Genomic DNA, 22,221 nt, shown 5'->3' with positions numbered 1-22,221 from the left:
AAACGTATTTGGACAGAGTAACGGCTGTAGGAACCTCCCCTAACATTACCTTCAACACAACCGGTTCTTTTAGCAGCCACAGGCATGGCTGATCTGGAAGACTGTCAACTACAGCTGGTGATCAGGAGAGGGAGGCTGAAGCAGTGGTTAAAACGTGCTGAATGAGGGAGAAATACTATAAACACCCTTCTGGGCCACACAACTCCTGAATTGGTTTCAGCTCCAGCACCTCAACCCTGACCAGGCTTCTGAAGGAGAAGATATTTTAAGTCTTTTGTTGCAGCTTTATTATAAGTAAAAGTAAATAAATACTATAAAAATAATTTAAATAAAAATAGAAGAAACAAACAAAAGCAAGCTAGCAAACAACAACAGAAGTCTCAAAACCTCCTGTTATCATTAAGTTGTTTATGAGATAATAGCAGCTATTTTAGATCCCGTGTCCACAGAAGTAAGTGACCCACTTGTGAATTCAATAAGACAAACACACTTCTTCCAATTTTGTCTTACAGGGTTTGCGGAGTATAAGGAGAATTTTGTCAGCCTCTTTAGATGTCTGTGTTCTTTCTTCCCTTTATGTTAAATAAATGTATAGGAAGGCTATTTTACAGAGCAGTACAATTAAACAGATTAATACATTACATCTAAGAAAAGTTAGATTTTAATTTGCATGGTCAAGAGTTTACAAAGACTTAAATGATTTCTCTTGTCTAAGTCTTCATACTAAGACTTACCACTAGAGCTACACACCTAGTCAAAGGAATAGAAATTTTGAGATTCCATGAATTGTGAAACAGCACAATTCAAAGGAATACTTGCACAAATTTCACAAGTACATTGTGAGCACTTCACATGAACATAAAAAAGAACATCAAGGTTTCCAGCTAATCAGGGAATAGCAATTACAATGTAGTGCTAATTGTGGTCTTTGTGAATATCGAAGGTCTTTTTCTATGCACACCCATACAATTTCAAGACAGAAACCACCCTTTCATTATTGAAAAGCACCTAGAAATCTCTGGACACTACTCTACCAGCAGCTGTGTTATTTTTCTTTAAGTTTAAATTATTGTACATGGCTATCGTTGCTAGGTAGGACTTGGCTTCCAGCATTGTAACAGTGATGGCTGAAGTCTGGGCTGGACTAAGAAACAAGCAAAAATTCAGAGGTGAAAATTACCTCTGTGGGGGTGGTTTATAATTTTAAAAAGGCATTAACAAATATCTTGGATATTTGCTTGAGCAAGGTATTACCAGGCTCTGCTCTCCAGGCATCCTAGCACTTGTACTCTTGTTGCTTTCAAGTTCAATGTCACCAAGATACTTTCAGGCAACAGATCATCTAATGAAGAACAATATGATGTCAGTGTGTAATGACTTCTTAAGAAAAAGAGTGATGTTATTCAGCAATACAAAGAGACAGTCTCACTTTCTTCTCAGATAAACAACTTGGTAATGAAAGATTGTTTAGAGGTAAAGAACAAATGGAAGAAATTTAAAGGGACATAGGAACTAGGTTGTTAAAAAAAACAACACCCACATTTATATATTAAGAATAGGCAAAGCCACTGGTTCTATTTCTATTGACAAGAAATTAAAAAATTAACACACAAAAATTCAGGTGATGATTTAAAGAATATATGACAGAAACTGAAGACAGGAGTACCTCTGAAAAGACAACATTTACAGAAGAGCCCTAAAAGATCAGGAAGGAATTATAACTACTCTCCGGATTGGCTCCAAATCACTGTACTAGACTCATACCTGATGTAACTGATTAAAACAAAATAGATAGCACCAGTATATCAGATTTTGGCTTTATGAATCATGCAGCATTACAAAAGCTTGAAGTGTGCCTGTGTTGTATTTCTTCCTGTACTTTAAGTCCAACTCACTGCTGTGCAGCGCAAAACATCTGTACTGTAAATGCAAATCAGACCCAAATCCTTGAAAATCTGTGTATTTTTTAATTCACTAATGCCAACAGCACTCTGCATGCAGCAAAAAGATGGTCATTACAGAAAGATGCCATGGGCCATTTTTAAATAGAATCCATTTACATGTACATTTACTAGAACCTTATAGCCAGTCTTAGTTTTGTTTTTTAATAGTCACTTGGGAAAGCCTGTTATGTACAAAGAGTGCACACACAAGCTTGATTCTTCAGCAACTTCAGACAGAAGTGTAAAATGCAAGCTGGAGTCCAAAGGCAAGGAGGAAGAGCTCTAGTAAATCTGATGCAAAGCCTAATCTGTCTTTTGTCTGTACAGTCTGGGGAATATTTGAAAGGGAAGAAAACATGCCAGCAAATATTGCATGTTACTTGTCTCAAGGGAAGTTCTGAATTTTTGTTCACCCATCCAGACATAGATAATCGAAAGGAAGACCTTGTAAGCCAAATACTTCAGGGTAGGTCATCTATTTCTACATTGCTCTCCCCGCATATAGACTGCATTCAGCTGAACGTACTATAAAAGTTAAGAGTCTAAGAAAATAGTATGTCAATATTTGTGTCAGCAAAAGCCATTTCTAATGCAACTTCTGTGCTTACTCTGTTTCACAATGTCATGGAGTAGATGGACAGCTATTGCGTTTTCCTGTCAGTCTGAACGGCAGTGCCTCTTTCCTGACATACATTTTTGCATGTTTTTAAGAGAAGTGACATTACCGTTGTTGGCACTGTCATAAGCAGACAAACTTTGTTAGCTCAGTGTTAACTGCCTACTGAGTTTGATCATTGGTGTGAGACAAGTCCACACTGACAAAATGCCAACTACAAACCTGGAAGACTCCTATTTCACTCTTCTGCCCTTCTAATTTATACTTCAAAAGATGGTGTTAACTGGTAGTAGAATAGAGAATAGCTCTATTCTTATATTACAACTATGCTATTTCCATATTCCTAACTATTACAAAAAGATAAAATAAAAAATGAACTATAAGCTAGATAGCAAAATAAAAGGTTTAAATGAAACACCTACATAACTATTAGATGCTCAACAGCTCACTCATAATTCCACAGTATAAAAGTCAGCTGATGTTCATATTATCCCTTGGAGAAAGAGTCCACCTGTCTCACAATTTTCCCACACAGTAGTCACATTAGAAATATACTCATTTTCTGGTGGTATTTTGAAAATAAAGAATACTATGCCTTTAAGGTTTGAGTACAGTTGCAATGTATTTCCTTTAAGTCCCTGATTTTCAACAGGGCTCCGCATATGCAGCTAATAATCAACTTTATTCATTTGGTTAAATATAAAGAAGATAGAATTAAAGAAGTTGCTTTCTGTCTATAAAACAAATGACACACAGCAATCAGCTCAAAGTTTGTTTGTTTGTTTGCTTTTTCATTCAAGAATATATAGAATTCTTTTGGGTTCATCTGATGAATTTCATGTTGTTTCTATTATGCTACCTACTCAGCAGTGACTGTTTTGAAAATAACCAAATGGAACCCAGTTCCTGAAATTATTGCTACTAAATAGTCTAACCTACTTCACTTTTTATTTTTAAATGACCTTCTGTATACTTATTCTTAATACACTAATACTAATTTTCTTTTTTTTTTTTGATTTGTCTCCTACAGACCTTTCTGTGAACAGTCATCAACAATGAAAACAGTTTTGAAATGCTGCCTTACTGATTGCCCAAATTTACTCTACAATTTAAGAAAGCTCTCTGCTACTGAATGTCTGGTATTTTCTTTGGCTAAGGAATCTTTTGAAATTCTGACTGGAGCTATGAAAACCCAGCTGATGACCAAGCATAGCATGTTGAGGATTTAAGTTTAAAAAACTTGCCATATTTTCTAGGCTCAATAGCATCATCAAGCTAAATTCAAAACAGCAGTGCTTTTTAAATATATGTTAGGAAGTAACAAAAAATTAAAAAAAAATAAAAATAAAATAAACAATCAGAACTCTCTCAAGAGAAGTTGTAGGAGCTTAATGCCCATCAAGGGCAGAAATTAACTAAAAGCTCAGTAAGACAACATCAGGGGATGAAGATGAACTCACCTACCTTCTAACTGCAGTATGTGAACCTACAGCATGGACACCCTTCTTTCACTGGAAGAAATTACATTTTGCTATATTCAGTTCTGCTCAAATTTGACTGATGAGAGTTCATTTTGTATATTTTTGGGGAGAAATAAAATAAAAACACTACCTTGCACTCAGATTCTCCATTGTCTTGCACATTTATAGTTCTTCAAAACACATGTAAACTAGTAAAAAGTGTTACTATTCTAATGTCTATTTACCACCCACTGTGTAGAGATGAAAATGATGACATAATGTGCATGGGAGTAGTGAATCAGGCCCCATATTGTCTGAAGATATATTAGTATGGGCTCCTATAAAAGGAAAACTGAGGACACGAAAACCACTGAGGAAAAGAACAATAATGTTTTTCATTGATAATGCTATACATGTTCTTAGTAATGAGGCTCTCTCTCAACTAAGTAAAGCAATTGGCGTGTTCTTTAGATAGAGCAACAGTACAAATACAGCTGTGTATATCTGACACACAAGCATTTGATTTTGGACTTGCTGAATGTTCAGATAGTTGATGAGATCACTTCAGTCTTGCTGCATATAAAAAGCAAGGTATCTGCAGCATGTCTAATGCTGACATTAATCACCCTTCTCAATAGACTGAGAACCTGCAACAGGGTCACTACTGTGCTTCTTTTCTTGCCCCACGATATGTTTGCAAAAAAAATGCTATTCACCACTGGGGAGCTGTGAGGAAAATGCCTGGGAATTGATGGGCACCAATTGTACCCACAGCTGTGAGTTCTTCAATTCTGGCTGCCTCAAACATAGTTTCAGGTCTTTTCACAGTTCTTTCAGTACAAAAGGAATGGTGACTACTCCTTAGCGTTATTTCAGCAGTCTCACTGGCTTCAGTTTATCTCCCCATGTTCAGCCAGATACTGGAACTGTTATCTACATGAAAACTAAGAAAGGTGGCAGAAGCCTACTACTGTCAAACACTCTCTTCAGTAGAGACAAACTTGCTGTGTCAGGCTTTAATGTAACAGGTATTATCCAAACGTTTTGGCAGATGAGTAGCAACATGGATTCCCTTGTATAATAGTTCAATTTCAGACCTTTCTTCTAGTGACAATTCACAGCTAACACTGCTATCGTGCTGCCCGTCATGTCGTCTTGTCTTTTCACTATCAGTGAAAGTGATTTGATTTTCAAATATTGAAGGACAAGGCTTAAAAGAAATAGATTGCTGCATTATGAAATGTTCTATATTTGTCCTCTACTACAGGTTGTCCTTCTCAATAACATCTATTTTCATTCCTTATCCTTCTTACGAAGTTGATTGTAATTATACTGTAGTGGTCACCATCACAAAGTTGCCACTTACATGAAGTTACTAGATGGTGGCATTGTTGAGATCACCTTACGCTGGCTGTGTCCCTCAGGTGGACCCACAGTACCTTAGGCATTTTGGTTCTTTGGGAATTTAGGCTGCCCATGACTGAACTATTAAGAATGTCACACTCCACATCATGTGATTGCAGCACACAAACGGAAAATGCCATACTGGTATTTCAGCCTATTCTTGGACCTCTGCCTAATGTTTCCTTCCCCCTCTTCTTCTCCCTCACTTTTGATAATACTCACTTATGGACTTGCCTCTGTGCAGCCAAACTTCTGGGTTTTATCCAGACCCCAAAGTGGCTGTCTAATAAATTGTGAGACTGATTATCTAAACTGCAGCTAGCCTAGGCAATAAGATCTTAAAATACCAGTAGAAAATCTTAAAGAAGGAAGAATAGCATTAAGTTGGCCCAGTCAACCAGCTCAAACCAATGCCAGAGGAGAAGCCAAAGCCCAGGCTGGATTTGCTACAGACAAGGATAAAGGGATGCTCTGCGGCTGGGAGCAGTGATGATCAAAGACTCTTTAAACTCCAAGTCAGTGTTGTCAGCTGATGTAGGTACAAATGACCAGTAGTGCTGGCCCTGGGACAGGGTGTTGAAAGGAAACACAGGTGCAGTTATTGTCAACTCATTATCAAAATGGACCAGTATTCACTCCCCTGCTAGTCACACAGGGCTTCTCCTTGCACCCCTCATGTGGCTGAAATGCTACCAAGCACGAGCCCAAGCCAGCATGTGTGGCATAGACAGAGGACCTGAAGAAATCCTTTCCTGTGCCAAAATGAAGACTAGCATGGCTCACAAAGCCCTTTAATTCATCCTTAAGGAGACAAGTTTACTTTCACTACCAAAAAAAGTAGGCTGGTAATATAGCCACCTCACTTTTTCAGCTCTAGAGACTTCCTTTTATCCAGACTAATGATAAAGAAAAATGTCAACTGGGAGTGAGAGTAATGCTTTAGGAAATGATGAGACTATTTCCCTTGCTGGAAAGAAGGTGGGTAATGCATTTTTGCCAAAATGATTCAGGACTTCAGGATCACAAATCCTGTTCCTTAGTCTTCCAGAAAAGGACAGTGTTTTTGAGACACATAGATCTTTGCCTAGGACTCTTGGCCTTGTAACCTGCCCTGGGGTGTGATGCTAGGGAATTAAGAATGGCCCAGGAGAATCAGAATTCAGATGCCCAAATCAGGCACCACTGGGTGGGGCTGGACCTCAGGTTTCCCCGCTATGTGTTAGATCCCATTGTAATAATACAGTGGTGCCCCTTGTACCCTATGAGAGTGGCCTTGACAAATCCCAAGAAATGATCAATAAAAATGACACTGAAATACCACAGAAATATATTGCTATTTCGATACCCCAAGATCAGTGAAACAGAGGAGGAAAACTGAAGAGCTTGGAGGAAGTTCCCATCTGGGGTCTTGTCTAAGCTGAACCTCTAAATTTATTATTTAATTTCTAAATGAAAGCAAACATTCTTTCAATGTAGCTGAGAGCTGTCCTAGTAATAAATACATCATATCACACCATCAGTTACAATCCTATTTACCTAGAAACACACACACAGACTGCAGTTTAAGGGCTAAACACAAAACAATGATTTATGCTTTTTTTTTCCCAGCAACAAAAGATACATTTTTTAAGATCAAATCTTAGCACCAATAGACCAAGTTACTTGAATATATCACAAGAGGCAGAAAAGAGAATCAGTCTGCGGCCTTTTCATTGTGAGAGAATTTGGACATCTGTCTTGCACAAAATTCACCGTATTCCCCTCCAGAGGTCATAAAGCATGTGCTTTGCAAGGACATGACAGGGAGGTGTTTTCTTATTTTTTTAGTGGAGTGCCCTTTTGCAGCTGTTACTCATAACAGAGTACAGCCTCACAGTAGCAATGTTGGGGCTAATTCTATTATTTCATTAGTGTTGGCGGAATTGATCCCAGATTTATAGCAATGCAACTATAAATAAAACCTCGCCCTTCAAACATCATTAATTAATGTTATAACATCGAAACATTACCGAGGATACTTAGCCATAGAATTTCCACTTGTGTTATAAGCCTCCTAAAGTTGCTTTTTATGTCTTGATGTAAAAGGAAACATGTCTGCCATTAAGCCGGTGTGGAGAAAAAAAAATAAAAAATAAATAAATAAACAGATTTGGGACCACAGTGATGATCTCCACAAGTAAACTGACCTTTCAACAGAGATGGCAATTTAAAGCATTATGTAAGAGTAAAAGCTGAATCTTTGCCAGTTTATTAGTATAGGCCTACATCCCCAACAGCTTTGCTGTAAGTACTTTCCCAAATGTCTAGATGTACACAGCTTTAATACAAGCAACTCAAGCTTCTGTAAATCTCTTACAAACATGGACCAGCATGTACAGTATTCCATATCAGGGATTGAAAGGCTGCATATGGCGCTCAGTTATAACAGCTGAGCTTTAAAAAAGTGCAGCTTTGCATCTTGCTGAACCTGATACCAAATGAGGCCAACAAAGACAAAAAGGAAAAAGAGAAAAAATAAATAAAAAATGAAAAAGGGCACAGACAGAAATTGCCTATATTAACTAGAATTTCTAGAATAAAAGTACTGTTTGCTGTCCTCTGGGACTGGCAACTTGCCAAAGCAGTGCTCACTGTGTGCAATTCTTCAGCTCAATATTTGCAACTGTTTCTTAAGGTAAAATATCCTCAGACGGGCAAACCAAAATATTTTCCTTACCACTTCTTATGTCAGTGCTTGGGAGAGTGAGGCTTTATTAAGATCAGCAAAATGTAATACCTGCTAAAGGCATTGGATTAGTTTGAGTCCTCCATGTGGGACTGACTATCAACAGAAATTCTGTTTTTCTGTTGTTTACTTGGTCACCCGGTTTGAGAGATTACACCGGTGCTTGAGGTACAGAGAGGGGCTGGAAGGAAACAGGAAGCTGGTCTAGAAAGCAGATTTCCCTCGAAACACCTAGAAACTTTTACTTTCTCGTTCCTCAGATGCTAATGACTTTCTACAGCTTCTCAGCCAACTTCCCTCTCCTCCCTTCCCAGCCCCCTGTTGCTGCATGCCATCCCACAGCTCCAGTATAAAGTTTGGCTTTTGCAGCATGAAGCAGCTGGGCCAAGCTACCAGGGAATGATAATGACCTCAGAAATCTGCTGTTAGCTTGACAACAATAGGGTGCTCAGTCTAGTGGAAAATTGTGTTCATCAGCTAACTCTGCTCAGTTACTAATTGACATTGCCAAATATTTTAAGAACAATTGGAATGCACAAGCAAAAAAAAAAAAAAAAAAAAAAAAGAAGATCTTAATCCTCAGACTTAAATTTTTTGCCTGTTTTGTTCACATTAAGCAGTTGATGACTATCATGAAAGAAAGAAAGAAAGAAAGAAAGAAAGAAAGAAAGAAAGAAAGAAAGAAAGAAAGAAAGAAAAAGAAAGGGGATCTGCCTTTACTATGTCTGTGCAATGATGTCCAGTACAAAAGCTTTTTATGTCAAAGGACATAAATATGGGCTGAAATTCTGTTTAATAATGAGTGCTTTTTTTTTTTACAAAAAATAACAACAATTAAAAAAAATACCACCACCAAAAAAAAAAAAAAATGTTTGAAAGGTTACAAACCATCTGATCAAACAAATTATGCCAAAGTCAACATTAAGTGTTGCATACAGGTTATATTAAGTGGTTATATTTAACAGTATTTTATTTTCTTTTTTTTTTAATCCCTGTGCTTTCCATTGATCATGTAACTTGGCCTACTTTATTTAATGAACTGGAGGGTCAGTGCATTCAATTACCCCTTTCATACTATCAAGACTTCAATTATCCCCACACCAAAATTATAGGAAAATGCAGAAGGTACTACCCTGCTGGATATAATGAACAGTATCATTTCTTACTACATTAAGTTTTAATTATTCCATGAATTAATTCCTAAGCAAAACCTGTATAAATACAACTTTTTTAAAGAAATAAGAGGTCTAGAAATAACGTTGGATGTCTAGTCCAACTCTGATGCATTTCTGCTGTGATGCTGCAAAATTAATTTCAGAAGTGTGCTTGCATGTAGACAGGAGTCATCCAGATAGCATCTCCACATATATCCTTCCATCTGCAGATGGTGTTGTATGTGCAGGCACAGATTTTTTTTTACAGCAGTTTCCCTTTGTATCGTATGTGGAGACAGAAATGACATTTATTTGACTCTCATAATTTCACACAAAAGTAAACAAAAAACAAGATAAAACAATGAAAAACACAGGGAAATGATCTGTGTGACTAGTTTCGTTCATTTCTGTTAGAAAATATGACCTCTCAATTTGTCAAAGGTCCTAGTTTTAGCAGTTGATCTTAAGCTTAGTTCTCAGCAGTTTGGAGAGCTAAAGAACAAACACATTTTCTGGTTCACTGGAGTCATTTTCACATGTTCACTGATTCAAACATTCTTTTACTCACATAACAAACAGCTGCATACCACATTAGCCCAGCCAGTGACAGTCACACATCTCTGCAATAACTGTTTGATTGCAAACTTGACCCTTTCTTCTTCTCAGCCTGAGCTAGACATTTTTAAACAGGCACTCCATTCCCAATCCTCCTTTGCAGAGAATTACATCAGATAACAAAGACTTCTCTGCCACTCATTGTAAGCCTTCTTCTGGAGATCTGTTCTAAGAGGCACTGTGTAAAAAGGTTTTTATGATGAATTCAGAACTACTATCATGTTAAGAGCACCAATTTATAAAGAAGAATTCATTGGTTAAGATCTGAAAAAATAGTTTCTCAGGCCCTACTGACCCAGTTTTCGGCAAAAAAGAATCAAGTGATGCAAATTAAGTTTTGAGACATTGTTATGCAGTCTGAGAAATTTGTAAAACTGTGTTTTGTGGTAATTTCTTAATAGAAGATTCAATGACTACTTAATTCTCCCTTACTCAAAAAATCTGATTCTTTTATATTCTGCAGGTTTATCTTTCACAGGTACTGACAGAACACACACTTCATAATGATGAAAAAGTTGCAATAGCAATACTGCAATAAATTTTAATTTTAAAGTACTAAAGAATATTTATATTTTGTTCAGGTAAAATGCAATTCTATTTTCCTTTCATCTGATTAATAAGTTATAAAGATGTGCATACTTTCTATGGTAGGATGTGTGATACTGAGAACTGTCCTAGATTTACTGCTAACAGACTAAAGGACACCATCAGATACTAATATAAAATACAATATGAGTCTGATTTTCTGTAGTAAAAATGAACGTGCTTCTAGCAACTGTTACTGCACATATTTTGCTTTCATTTTTATATGCTTCAGTCTAAATGAATTATGAGTGAAAATAAATGCTTTAAATAAATTGTAGTTTAAGTCAGAAATAATTTTATATTAGTGGCCACAGAAACAACAAGACTGTGGTGTTATCTTTTGCCTCTGAGGACAGGAAAAACTTCCCACAACAATACATTAAGTGAAGCAGAACTCTTGGAACTAAAGTTTTTCAGGGTACTCAAAACACACCAACTTTCACATGTGTTGTTCCGAATCCTCTTAAGTCTGTATCAGTTCACCCTCACTCAGGACTCATGTGTCTTCTTTGCAAACTTTTCCAGGCTTCAGACAGAACTTAACCGATTTGTGTTTTCTTTATTTCCGTCTGTGGCATTGCAAAATAAAAGTGATGTTTTCTATACTGAAGAAGAACATTTTTTCTCCCCCAAAGTTTTCCCCAAAGTCACCCCCAAACCCCTCCAAAGTTTAGGATTTTTGAAAGTGAAAGTTAGAAAACTAATCTTCATCCTGACACATTTTCAACCCTTTTAAAACATTCTGAACAACTCTACATAGTATGAAATTAGCTCTCGCCTGTTTCCCTTGTTCCTACACAGAATTTTCTAATGTGTCTCACCAATAATAAATTGTAAATGAGGCTATGACTCTAAGAGTAGACAGTGTGTTTCATGGTATTTAAACAACGGCATTAAGTACTATAGGAATCTGTGGAATGTGGAGTGCAGATTTATGTGTCTTAACAATTTCTTTACTGGTTTGTAATAAGCCAGCAAACTAACACTTTATTTTTATATTAATTTGGCCTCAGAAGTAGAGTATACTGGAGCATGACAAGAACAACAAAAATAAACTGGCATATACTTAATAACTGTAACAGTGAATTGCCTTCAATACTAAAATATTTATCGAAAATGGGGAAAAAAATAAAAAGAATTACCCTCAACAGCCTGCTACCAGCTCTTTAACAGTGGGCAATGTAATGCCTTAAGGTACCTCAAACTGTCTTTCATTTTCTAGACTTAATGGCTGATTGCAGAAATCAATGTTGCCATTAGTAACAGAGTATTTGTTATGGCATGATTTCCTCTGTTGTTAGGCTTGCAGAATGATTACAGTATTAGTGAGGTGCTTTCTTTATAAAGGGCTGAAGATATAACTTTCAATTTACTATCCATTAGTAAGTGACTTTGGAAATATAGATGAGGCCAGAAATCTTACCTGTTATTACTTGGAGATTTTATTTCAGCAGTCATAGGCTAGTAACTTTAAAAATTGTACGAGGAAGCTCAATATTTTATAGACATCTCCAAAGAAATATTATCTGCTTTGCTATTTTATACACAACAAGTTAACATGACATACAGTGCAATTAAAATGTTTCAGTCCAATTTCTATTTTTCTTGGATTTTCAAATAGATATGAATTAACCAGAAGGTTTCGTACACGTTAAAATGTGCACATAAGTTAAAAGATTGTCAAAAAGTTAGCAATCTGAATTTCCTCTTAATCAATCCAGTGGCCAGGTTCAAGTACATATGTCAGCTAAGTAACTGATATGGTTGTAGGAATAAGGGCAATCAAAGAGGTTATCCAACACACTGCTTATTAATCATATTTCTTTGAGCTAGAGCTAGAAGAAGGCATCTTTCCTCACCCTTTTCAGAGAGGAAAAGGAAGGGTCTGCAAAATAGACACCATGAAGAGAAGAGGAGGAAAAAAATACTTCCGGAGCCTGGAGGGAGAGGCCCTCGTAGTGACATTCTCATTGATGAACGTACAGACCCTGCACACTACTGCCAGTGGCATGGCTGAAGCAACAGCTGAAAGCCTAGGAAACCCGCCCTTTGAGGAGAAAAAGGATGAACCGAGAATTAATCTCAAAGGCATTGAGGGAACCCAAACACAGATGTTCTGACATATAACACCGTGTCTCTGTGGACTGTTAGAAAATGACCTAACAAGAGAATGCATAAATGACTTTGCTGCTGTGATTTCAAATATAGCTACTACGTTTTCAGTGTAGAGAGGGAAGAAGTCATCATACCTGAAGAAGAAGGTGAGGAAGGATGTGGACTGTCCTCTAGGGCACTCCCCGTCTGCGAGAGACCCCCACCTACTCCGCTCTCTTCGGTAATGTTAGAGGACCCTGGTGTTGTTGACCTGCTGACAGACTGAGATTCTTGATCGCTGCCAGACCCACGGCGTTCATCAAGACTACCTTGAATTATTTCATCTTCTCCTTTCCTATCTCTTTTGTGAACTCTGGAGTGCACAACCACTTGGTGGTATGTTCTAAAAACCCTTCCACAGTCTGGGCATTCAGTTGGCTTTTCTTTTACATTTCCATGACTTTGTAAGTTGTAATCGAGTCCCTGGTTCATACCATGTGACAAAAAATCTCTACTGCCTTCTAAAGGGTCTAGTTTGTTTGGCAAGTCTCTCTGATTGCCCATTTTAGTGCTGTGAACCAAATCAGCAGGCATTTTCTGCTTAGAGCCATCTGCTCCTACTAACACATACTCCCGCTTCTCCTTATCAAACATAACTCCAGCATTTGCCAAAGTGTCTTCATGGCTGCGCTGTATCTGCTGCTCTTTAGACAAAAAGCCATGTTCCATGGCCATTCCCCTTGCCATAAGCTGCCAGGCCTGATAGCTGTTTACTGGATCCATTTCTGCTGCTTTGGCGGCAGCTTGTAACCTTTCTATACAGCTGGATTTCAGAGGAGGTACCAGATTGAGACAGCCCAATAAAGAATGTTTATCCCCTTCAGCAATACTGTGGCCAATGCCAGACATGGGTGAAAGGAGTTTTCCCAAGACTTCTTTCTCTTTCATGGGCATATCTCCTTTGTTATAGATTTGATTTTGTTCACTTAAGCTTGTTTTGTCAGGAGGAAGAAAACCACTCTGCAAACACGACAGATATCTTGAATACAAGTTTGCATGAGCTTCCTGGGACATACTGCTGATGGAGACAGGTACTTCGGGATCATTCGGAGATTTGTTTTTGACAGATAACTTATTCAGGTGGACTTTCATGTGATTTTTAAGAAACCAAGGCTCTTTGAATCGCCTCCCGCAGATCTGACAGCAGTGTTCAAAGGAATCCTTGTGCTTCCTCATGTGGCCTTTTAGAAACCAGGCTTGGCTAAACACTTGGCCACACACCTCACAGCGAAACTCATTGGTGGACTGCTCCCCATTCCCGTTGGAGCCCTGGCCCTGTGCTGACTCTGCAGTTATGTGAGCCTTCTCCACGTGGCTGATCAGTTCCTCCTCCTGCGAGGCAGCAAAGTCACACAGGGTGCACTTGTAAGGCTTGTGCAAGATCCTTATGTGCCTGTCTAGCTCTTCTCGCTTTTTAAACTTGCCTTTGCAAAACGTGCATCTGAACCCAGCTGTCTGAGCAACAACTTCTTCCTGGACGCTGACTGGCTTTGGAGAGGGAACAGGGTTTGAAATATCAGGTGTGCTGTGATTAGCTGGCACAGACAAGTTGCAGTTTGCAAGAGGCATTGGCTGGGTATTCTGCTGTGCTTTCACATCAGGTCGTGGCTGCAAGAGGCTGCTCTTCATCTGCTTGTCCCGAAGAATCGCTCTCTCCTCCAGCTCATGTAAAAGTCTGTTTTCCTCTCGGACTCTTCCACGACCTTTGCCAAGATTTCCAAGTTTGTGAGTACGCAGGTGTATCTTCAGGTTGCCTTTTTGAGCTGCTCTGTGATCACAGTATGGACATTTAAATGGTTTTTCTCCTGTATGAGTGCGCATGTGTAGTGACAGGATGCTGTTAAATCGAAAGCGTTTCCCACAGAGGGGACATGGGTACTTTCTGTTTTTCCTGGCATCATCCTCTATATCACTCATCTGGGACATAATTCCTAGGTTTTGTCCATTTAAGAACTGCTGCAGGTCCACACGCCCATTCAAACTGGTGTCAACCTCCCTGTTGAGCTGATTTGCTAACAGTGCCATCTGACTGCTGATGGGCTGGTTTGCTATGGACATGTGGCTTTTGTCTTCTAGTGGTGCAGATGCCTTCTCCTCTGGATTCTGCCTGTTCTGGAGTTCTGGGAAGGCATGGCTGAGCTGGGAAGTGATCTGGTGTAGCTTCTGGCTCATTGAATACTGCCCATTGAGTATAGTGCTGTTGAGATGGGCGTCAGTTTCTGGCACAGCTGAAGAAACACCAAGGCACAAACTAGCTTCCTCCATCTCTGAAAATCAGAAGATATTTTAGATTCAGACTGTGAAAGAGTTACAAGCATTGAATCACTGACATACAATTTGGATTTTATGTTTTACCTACTCATAATAATGCAAAGGAATTAGTGTAAAAACAATAAAAAGTGTATTAAATGCCAACTGTGCTATGCAATTGTGGTCATATATGTGCTTTCATCACTCTGTATGTTTACCAATAACTATTAATTACTATTTTAAAATATGCTACAGTTTCAAAATCTAATTATTACAGAAGGGGCATAAGCTTTTACCATCCCCTTGTCTGTCTTCTTATGAAATTGCACCTGTTTACATTTCTAAATCTATAGAAAAAGAAATGTTATGCATCTCTCCCATTTTCATTAGAAAAGACAGAGGAAAAAAAAATAGAAATCCATTTGTAACTTTCAGTTCCATTAACCATATTCAATATATTACACATTCTACAATGAGAAAGATAGTTTTATGATTTGACAAAAAAACGATGGTATGATATTTACTGGTGTACAATAAAACAAGATAATGTTTTGGGAAAAAATAAAGTAAAGGACAAGCTTTAGAACAATAAAAGGGATTTTGCTTTAGTCAACAAAAAGTGCAGTAATATCTCATTAAGCTGATTAGTATGCTGCTTAGAAACAGTACTAGGTGCTGTAACACATGATTATAATCATAAAAATCCTTCAGTGTTTGCAAGTAAGCATTAACGAGGTATATTAAATTTTAAGGAGACTGCGACTAGCAGCTTTGTAAACCTCTGAGATTAAGATTTAACCCTTCTGTTACAAAACATTGTTTTTTTTGTCATTTTGAAACTGAGCCCATCAAAAAGCACATAAATTATCTTCTGCCAAGTCTTTTAATTCATTGTTGAGAACCTTCTGATTTCATTTCTCAGGAAAACTTGCCAGATTATAGAGGAATATCTCTGTCCTTCGATGGGTAAGATGTGATTTAAGGCACTTTGATTTGTTTTAAAGAGCTCTCTTATGGAACTAGATAAAACCAATTAAAATCTGGGGAAGGTGTTGTGGAAAGCCTCAACAAGTTTAAGAATTTTAATAACTTTCCTAATACACAGTAATGACTACAAATTGTACCCATACTATGTATATTGCAGAAAATTACAATTCAAAGCTGTTTGTTGAACACAAATGCTCTGTTATGGTCTGCATAATTGTCCACAACAATATTCCACCCTTTCCACTTCTCTACACAGAAAGAAAAGTATCTATAAAATTCTATTTAAATTATAAAGTTTTACACTAATAACTCTCAAACAATATGAAGCTATAAGGTTATATTAGAACATAATATCTTTGTTGTTCAGTGGAGTGATTTGACACATAATTCACTAGTAAAATTACTAAATTCTATATGTTATTGAATAAGTAATCTGGTGAGCTTTCTGTTTGGCATTAGCCAAAAGCACTTACTCACTATGCCTTCCACAAAGGCTGCACACACACTCCAGGTGGATACCATTCCTCAGGCTGCTTCACAGAGGCCACTTGCTAGATAATTCGAGGCCCAAATCTGGCACATACTTAAAATGCATGTAACTGTGCTCATGGGAGTAGTCCAGTAGACTTCAAAGGATGACTCTTGAAAGCAAAGTTCCACACATGCTTAAGTCTTCACAGAACCAGGGACTAGAACAGGCATGGGTGGTCTCCAAGACAAGACCTATTTGGTCCTCAACAGGATGAACGAGGTTGTGTGATACAATGCAGATCTTACATGAAAAAAGGGGGAAATCGATATTTATGCCTGTATTAAAGACGAACATGAGCCACAAAATTTTGCTCAGATATAAAAAGGTCTTTTTCAAACTAACGCTGCTAAGATACAGGTTTCATGTTGGGGACCCACTAGTTATATACTTTCAAATATTTATAAAAATATTAATGGGATGAAGTATGCCAAAGGAAAAGGCTTATATGTATAAGCTATAGGACTGCGCCTAAGTTTGGCTTGAAGTATCTGATTTCCAAAGGTAGGGGAACATGGTCAAGACAGATATTCACACAAGTAAACAAATCAAATTCTTGGTTTCTATGCAGGTTTTCTGTGCATCACACCACAATCATTCAAAATAGGAGCACATAAAAACACATTATTGTAACATTTTTGAGTTTTCTTAACACTTGAAACAAGCCAAATTTCATGTTCTAAAGTATTAGCTAAGCATCTGACAGAGCTGTAGTGATTAGGCTTGCCATTGCCTGAAGTTGACTGAGATTTTGAATATCTGTCTAAACACTTCCTTTAAAAACAAACAGACAAACAAACAAAAACACAGAAATCCACTTTCTTGTCTGGATTCTACATACTACAAGTGCTATTTCTCCTCACCATACTTAAATAAAGCATGTTGGCAAACAATAGAATAAAAATTCAAGAAATTTATTGTTTGTACAGACATGCACATATATTAAAGAGGGTTTGGAAAAGTCCTTCTATATTGTCATTTTCTATAACAGCTTGAAAAATGCAGCCTAGATTTCATTTATTCAGTTGACATCAACGGAACTGGTGTCTTTACATGCTTTGGAAGGTTTGAGTAGTTAATTTTAGCATCTAAGTTTGGAAATGCTGACAGATCCCAATGGAGTTTATTAATTCTGATGTTTAACCCTAAGCATCAATTCAAACCTGTAGTTATTTGGACCAGGGAAGGGAATTGTGGTTGATACTTCAGGTTATTTTGTGACTCTTTTTTAAAGATAACTTTTTAAGCACCAACAGCATTTATAGTTGGAACAGGATAACTTTTCCTATTTCTTTTTTCTCTTTTCTGTCCCCCACAAAACATACACACACATATAATGTAGGATGAGTTGAAAAAAAAATAATCAAAAGGAAGACCAAACCCATATTTTTTCATTTAAAAACTAGTAATATTGGATCAATTCTGGGGAGCCTGACTGACACATGTTGATCTTTTGGCAGTGGAAATTTTATACTTTTTTGATGAAATATGCAGAAAGGTCAGCAAGCCTCTGCTTAATGAGAAACAAACACCTCTAAGTACCACATACTCTGATCAGCTGTTCAGTTTCTAGTATCCAGCTACTGCAATCTCAAAATGCTACAGATCTTCACTTAAACTGTATTCATACCCTCAACTGCCCCCACTTCTTGTACTCCTGTCTCCTGCCTCTGGCCCTGAACAGTTTTTTTTCCCCTACTTCTACCTAGTTTTGTTGCAAAGTATAATTGTGGCATTTAAGATACTGCCATATGAAATCTCTCCTCCTGCAATTCCTGGTTGTATTTAAAAACCCAGGGACCCTGTTGCTGTTCAGCTGTCATGTAAATCAGACTCTCAGTATCCTTCAGCCCATTCACAGCAAAACCTACCAAAATCTCATCTCTGATCCACATGGAAGACAGAAACAAAATTCCTCCTCATCCATCATTCCACCATGAATTAGATAACCAAATCTAATTTGCCTAATTTCTCCCTCCCTCCCTCCCTCCCTCTCTCTCCCTCTCTCTCCCTCTCTCTCTCTCTCTCTCTCTTCCCCTCACACACACACACACACACACACACACACAAAACAGCAATTTCATTCTCTCCCTCTTTATCTATCATCCCTGCCTGTATCTAAGACCAGATGGGCTATCCCGGGGGCAAGGGATTTTCATTCCCCAGTGAGCCTCTAACTCCTGCTCTCTTGCTTCAAGCCTTGCAGTTCAAGGTCCCAGCTCTGCTGTGGCTTACCTCCAGCTCCTCAACCTCCTGCCCCAGGTCCAGAGAAAGAAAAGTCACAGTGGTCACTGCCTAACCTCTTCTTGCCAGCTCTAGCTCTCTCTCAGGGCCTGGCTGCTCTCCCCAACACTCAAGAGTGCAAGGATGCTTCTGAATCAACAGAGATGACCACAGCTGTCCAGTCCTCATGCCTCCACCCAATTTTTTCTATAGATGCTATGGTCCTCTTCAGACTGGCCTGATGTGCCATTTCTCTCTGTCCATTCTACACCAACTCCCAAATGCTAAAAACACTGAAGCAAACCTGGATGGAGCTCATGAAAATTTACCTGAATATTACCCTTTAACAGATAAACAGTACATCTTTTCAAGTGTTTTTACAAAGTAAGTATTTTCACAACATTTTTCTTCATTATGTCATTTCCTTCTTGCCTCACCAAACCAACACACCAGGTATTCAAAAAATAAAAATAAAAAATCTGGAAATATCCATGTATAAGTGTTGTTGTGAATTTACAGCTGTGGTGGTGGGGTTGCCTCCTACCTTCACTGTCCTCTGTAGGCCAGGATCTGCAGACAGAGGACTACAAGGTATTTCCCAGCACACTGCTGGGACCAGAAAGAGCCCAGGAGAAATCTGGGTTATAAGCTTTCATGAAAGCTGAAACCCTGCAAGGCAGCTTGGCCCAAGCACTCAATTTGGAATCACAGGTACCCAAATCTTCACAAAGCTCCCAATCTACATTATAACTTTCATTTAGCATCCAAACATTTTTGCCTAAAGCGTTTTTTCCCCCAAAACTTTTTCCTGAAAAGTCAGAATTTTCCAGATGTAAAAATAATGCTTGTTCAGTTCATACACAACATGGTTGTGTGGAGTGTGATGAAGTGTTTTGTCTGCATAAAAACTGAAAAATACCAGAATACTTGTAATTTTCCCATTCCTCTTTTGATAAAAATGAAAAGGAGTAGACACTCAGGACCACTCACAGGCTTTCCCTGAGTATGCTGAAATCTCTAGCTTTCTGTTTTTAAATATATAGTCTATTACACTCTTTTCCCGATTTTGATCTCTCTTATAAGGAAAACACAGCATGTTTTGCCATCACTTGCACTGGGAACAGAAGCACGATGTTCTGTGCAGTAATATATGTTTACAAACTCAACTGCAAATAAAATTTGAGATTGTTAAGAAATTCAAAATGTCTCTGTTGAAATTTGTATAGTCCCTTTTTGACCTTTAATTATCTCAAATGTTTTGTAAGAACATTGTCCCCCAAGACTCAGCACCATACAGAGCACATTGGTATCAGTTGTTCATGGTCTGCCCTTCCTAACCTAAACAAACCTTCCACTCCTGCAGCAAAAGCCATCCTCTACAGCCAGAGAGGCACATCCTCACTCGCCCTGTGGTGTATACCCAGGTTGCAAACCAGTGCAGGTAACACTGCACGGAGCAGGGCAGGAGTAAGCCCTCCACGAGAAACTAAGGAACCATCAGAAGACAGCCATTTACTCTGTAGGACGTACAGTTTCCTATTTCTATTACAAGGGTACTCAGCTTATGAAATTCACAACAAATTTTCAACAGTATGAAAATACTCTCTCATCTCCCACATGAAGGTACAGTGAGATGTTCAAGTCCCTTTGATGATACTAATAGTTATTTTGATTTGACTCACATTTTTGCCCTGAAGAATATTTTCTGTGATATCAATAATGAAAATTCTGACTTTAGCCATTTCAATTGAACACACAGATTTTATTTAACTATTTGAAATGGATTACTGGAATTTAAAGCCAATTATGACACCAGAAATGCCTGTCATCACAACTACATTAATGTAATGTGAGATGCTCGACTTCCTTTTGCTGGAAACAGAGAAGGGAAAAAATATATAACAAGTAGAATAAAAAAGTTGAAATACAAATATATGCCTACACACACATGTAAACATGTGTGCACACACATATCTGTATAACTGTACATATATGTATCCACACACCTGTTATCTTTGTAAACAGATAGACCACATTCAGCTCTCATTTACATCTGCTCACTCCTACCGGACACACACTAAAGCATTTCCCTCTTCACTGCTGTAGAGAAAACAGTCATTTTAAAAACACTGTTGTGCTGTTATTATAGCTTAGATTAGGTTAGTTAAAAGATTTACAGTTCAGTAAGCAAAGTAATGCTTTACAAGCTCACGTGTTTAAACGACAAGCTCGCTCTGGCCCTGATCCTCCGAGCAGTTAGTTACACATACCATTACTTATGCTTTCAGAATACAGACCTGGTATTTGTCTTTCCAGCTAGAAAAATACACATATATCTACACCATCTTGTGGTTCATTGATAAATTCTAAATATTCCAATACAGACTGCTTCAGTTCTTAGCAATTTGTAAACAGGTATCATTGAGAAACTTCAGAATATATATAGAATTTTTATTAAATATTGTCCTTATTGTTGTAGCTGAAACTGTTTAACTAAGGCTGTTATAAGCATAATACACTCCTGTTAAGAAATACAGAACACCAGACTACTGAACCCTTTCAGGGTCATTAAACAGCTGTAAACATTATTACAAAAATAAACCAGAGATTTCATGCTTACATTTTAGCCCAGAGCTTGGTGTGCTGAGCAAGTACATTTTTTTCATCTCTTACAATCAACGCTGGTGACATTTGGGCATCCAAACAAATTACATCACAAATATTACTGAGGTGGGTAGGATACTGAGTGGTTTATTTGCCAGATGATTGATATATAAACAGTAGAGCAGCACAGATGACCTACTCTTCTTTGAATGATTTGTAGGCAATACTAAGAGACATAGATGTAAATAGCTAAATTTTAACAAAAACATGTGTGTATGGAAAGGAAGGAGAGAGATCAGCTGTATTTAATGCCACAAAGATAGCATTTTCTATAGAATAGAAAAATAGAAAAATTAGAAAAATAGAAAAATTTCATAGATAAAATGAAATAAACATTAGGCCAGATTCTATTCTTATTTGTACTTATGTAAAATAGAATAACTGCATTGAGTTCACTGTAGTTTTCCCCTTTTTTCTTTTCACTTTTTAAATTATTATTATTATTTTTGGTTGGTTAAGTAGGTGTCCTGCTCCTTGGGGTATAACATAATCATATTAGGAAAATACATGGTTTCTGGAGTGGAACAGAATGTTAAGAAAAAAAAAAAAGTTGGCCTACAGGTAACGTGTCCAATCTATTTGCAGTTTTAAGCTATTGTTATGGCTAAGTTGGTAATTAGTTACTACTATTAATCTCTTTTTCACACTTAGGTTTTGTTGTCTTTGCAAAGTAGAATTAAAAAATAATTAATAATAATAAACCACCACTACAACCTGGGGCAAACCATTCTTCTGGCACAATCTGCATGAAGCGACCCTGATCCCACTCTCAGGCTGGGAGCGTGGGCAAAGCAGCACCCATCTTCCAGCATCTGGCCACAGTCAGACTGTAGGGGAGGGAACAGGGAAGGCAACCGACACAACTGTAGCTGCTTTGTAGTGCTGATATTTAAACAAGCATCTTATTGATTT

At 37.8% G+C, this 22,221-nt stretch overlaps 1 protein-coding gene across 22 annotated transcripts in view; it reads right to left on the bottom strand.

The window, feature by feature from the left end:
- The window catches only part of ZNF536 (zinc finger protein 536), a 347,101-nt gene that overhangs the window by 168,810 nt on the left and 156,070 nt on the right, over positions 1-22,221 (bottom strand). For all 22 annotated transcript variants that reach the window (XM_021272913.4, XM_027466845.3, XM_021272916.4 and 19 more), the window contains one exon: positions 12,752-14,923. In XM_021272913.4, coding sequence (XP_021128588.2) covers positions 12,752-14,921 — 2,170 coding nt within the window. In that variant the 5' untranslated portion in view covers positions 14,922-14,923. The remainder of the gene's footprint in view (positions 1-12,751; positions 14,924-22,221) is intronic.

Source organism: Anas platyrhynchos, chromosome 12 (assembly GCF_047663525.1).
Source record: "Anas platyrhynchos isolate ZD024472 breed Pekin duck chromosome 12, IASCAAS_PekinDuck_T2T, whole genome shotgun sequence".
Taxonomy (NCBI): Eukaryota; Metazoa; Chordata; class Aves; order Anseriformes; family Anatidae; genus Anas; species Anas platyrhynchos.
The sequence above is the reverse complement of the archived record's forward strand: the minus strand, read 5'-3'. Positions and strand labels throughout refer to the sequence as shown.